Source organism: Ostrinia furnacalis, unplaced genomic scaffold (genome assembly GCF_004193835.3).
Source record: "Ostrinia furnacalis isolate ACB-3 unplaced genomic scaffold, ASM419383v2 OfSCF5370, whole genome shotgun sequence".
Lineage (NCBI taxonomy): Eukaryota > Metazoa > Arthropoda > Insecta > Lepidoptera > Crambidae > Ostrinia > Ostrinia furnacalis.
In genome coordinates, this window is record NW_021135609.1 from 6,630 (window position 1) to 9,760 (window position 3,131).

Sequence of the window (3,131 nt, forward strand, 5' to 3'; positions counted from 1 at the left end):
AAAATGTATGGTAAATATTGTCGCTTGTCGGCCGTTTGGTGTAGTGGTTCAGAACGGACTACTATGCCGAGAGGTCCCGGGTTCGATTCCCGGCCGGGCAGAAATTGAAATGATGAATTTTAATTTCTGTGACGGGTCTGGGTGTTGCTATGTATAATATGTATGTATTTAAAAAAAAAGTATATAAGTAGTATATCCGTTAAGCTAGCACCCATAACACAAGCATTAAGTTGCTTACTTTGGGGCTAGCTGGCGCTGTGTGAAATTGTCCAAAGATTTATTATTTATTATTTATATGTATGCCAAAAAGATGAAAATAAAATTATTATTGAACAAACAAAAAACCTAACTACGTAAAAATGAACTACAAGGCAACTTAGTGTTCACAAATGCAGTCGGACGCATCAATGACTAATTATTTTATTAGTTATATTGAATGTAGACATTGTGTTGCTGGTAGGAGTATTATTTTACTTGTAGAAAAATCGTCTTTAAGCATGCCTCAGTGCAGCGTTCTAAAGTGTTGCCCGACTCAAAAACCAACAGGTGGAGGCGTGGCTAAGCTTGTGGGTCTTTGCCATTGGGTAAAATAAGTCCAAACTCCGACAACTTTGCGACCCGCAAGATTAGGGAACATTACGTTATATGTTCCAATAGTCACTATGTAAGCGATTGACGAATTACACGAATAGATACAGTTTAAACTGCCAATATTTACTTTGCTACAGTTGAAAATTGTTTATGTATTTATTTACAAACAGCACATAATATGTAATAGTAAGGCAGGGTCAGCTACAGTTGAAAATGGTTATGTATTCAAAAGGAACATTTAAGACCGTTTGGTTTAGTGGATCCCATAGTGGACTAATATGCCCGAAGGCGCGGGTTCGAACCCCGCATAATAAAAACTTGAACATTTTTAAATTTTTCTTGTGTTTATAATGTAAAGTACCTATTTAAAAAGTATAAAATATCCTTCTGGTACCCATAAAGTACAAGCTTTTCCTTTTGATTTTATATGTATAGATACGATCCGTGAAGTTTTCCTATATGTTGTTATGTTATTCTGATGCATAAAGAATAATACTGTAAAGTTTCATCAAAATCCGCTCAGTAGTTTTTGCGTGAAAGAGTAACAAACATTCACAAAAACTTTCGCATTTATAATATTGCATCGTTCACCACATAACGACCACAGCATAATTAAGTTAGTATACAGGGTGGAAACGATAAGTGATCTCACTCGATTATTTCTAAACTATACAAGATATTGAAGAAGCTAGAAACATTGAATTTTCGGATAGATCCAGATTATTATGATCAATAACTTGATACCGTTTAAAAGAGCTCGTGAAGCACTTTCAGGATCGGTAACTAGTTTTTTGTTATCTTGTATATGTAGTATGTAGTTTAGAAATAATCGAGTGAGATCACTTATCATTTCCACCTTGTATACTTTGCCCGACGCCAGCTGTAATCGCGGCATCGAATCCCACTGAGGGGAAATGCTGCCGTGACACTATCATTAAGGATTTAAACGGACAAGGCGGCCGCCCGCGAAAAAAAATTAAAACGAACTTTTAGTTAGTCAAAGAAAAATAACCTATTTACACTACTCCTTTACATGGCTTCCTTCAGTAGGCTATCCGACGTGATAAGCAAGAGATCCGCGTAGCTCGATGGTGTCGTAGTGTAAACGTATTGCAGTATTGCGAGCCACACGGAAAATCTTCGCTAAAATTTCGTTTGTTTTTTTTTGTGGATAGTGCATTTTTATAAGTCATATAGATCACCTAAATAAATATGGCGAGGATTGAAATCAACACCCTGTAGATTAGAATAGGTAATATAATAACGGCCGCGTATATGTAAATTAACGCGTAGTCCCCAGTTTTGCCCCTTAGGGGTAGAATTTCCGAAAATCCGTTTTTAGCTGATGTCTACCTCTACGTGTGCCGTGTGGGGACGGCCATAAAGAATACTCTTCCCCACCGCCAACAGGAGGCGTGTCGTAAGAGGCGACAAAATCCCTGCAGCACCGGACGGGCAGCAGCGTCTGCGTGCGAAACCTTATAAAAAACTGCGATCGCCAACCCGCCTGCCAAGCGTGGCGATTAAGGCAAATCCCCCCCATGGAGAGGAACAAAAAAACACGGCCCCTAGTCCCCGGCGGCCCCACTATCCCGGGCCACGGTAGCGGTCACGGTAACGGTGGGGCGAGGGGTGCTAAGAATCACCGGGTACCGACAGGCTACCAACCCCGACGACCTCTGGCCCTGGCAACATTTAACACTCGCACGCTGCGGACTGACGTGAGGCTCGCCGAACTCGAGGAAGAACTGAGCAGGTTGCGGTGGGATATCGTAGGATTATGCGAAGTCCGAAGAGAGGGGGAGGACACCATAATCCTGAAATCCGGAAACCTGCTCTATTTCCGGGAGGGCGACCAGCAGTCCCAGGGTGGTGTCGGGTTTATCGTCCACAAGTCCCTTGTCAACAACGTGGTCCAGATCGAGAGTGTTTCGGCGAGGGTAGCGTACCTTATACTCAGAATCACCAAACGGTATTCGCTGAAGGTCATACAGGTATACGCACCGACCACGGAACACCCCGACGACGAAGTGGAGACTATGTATGAGGATATTTCCAGAGCCATACATAGCTCCCGGTCCCATTTTACCGTTGTGATGGGGGACTTCAACGCGAAGCTGGGTAGACGAAGCGATAATGAGCTGAAAGTGGGGCAATTTGGGTATGGAGAGAGGAACGCACGTGGCCAACTGCTGGCTGGCTTTATGGAGAGGGAGGGCCTCTTTATGATGAACTCCTTCTTCAGGAAGCCAAAACAGCGAAAGTGGACATGGCTGCANGCGACCACGAGCTGGAAGACGTAGCGTGGGCAGGCCTCCCACTAGGTGGACCGACGATCTGGTAAAGGTCGCGGGAAGTACCTGGATGCAAGCGGCGCAGGACCGGTCTTTGTGGAAATCCTTGGGGGAGGCCTTTGTCCAGCAGTGGACGTCTTTCGGCTGAAACGAACGAACGAACGAACTACCTCTACACCCTATAAGGAACCACAAGTTTGTACGTGTTATTCTTGATATCCTCGTATAGATTAGTAATATGTATTT

At 43.5% G+C, this 3,131-nt stretch overlaps 1 protein-coding gene across 1 annotated transcript; it reads left to right on the forward strand.

The window, feature by feature from the left end:
- Positions 1-2,054: 2,054 nt before the first annotated feature.
- On the forward strand, positions 2,055-2,813 carry LOC114361005 (uncharacterized; the record flags this gene model as incomplete). The annotated part of the gene is made up of 1 exon (XM_028315904.1): positions 2,055-2,813. A coding segment is annotated over exon 1 (681 nt), but the record flags the coding sequence as incomplete, so codon positions are not given.
- Between the last annotated feature and the right edge of the window lie 318 nt (positions 2,814-3,131).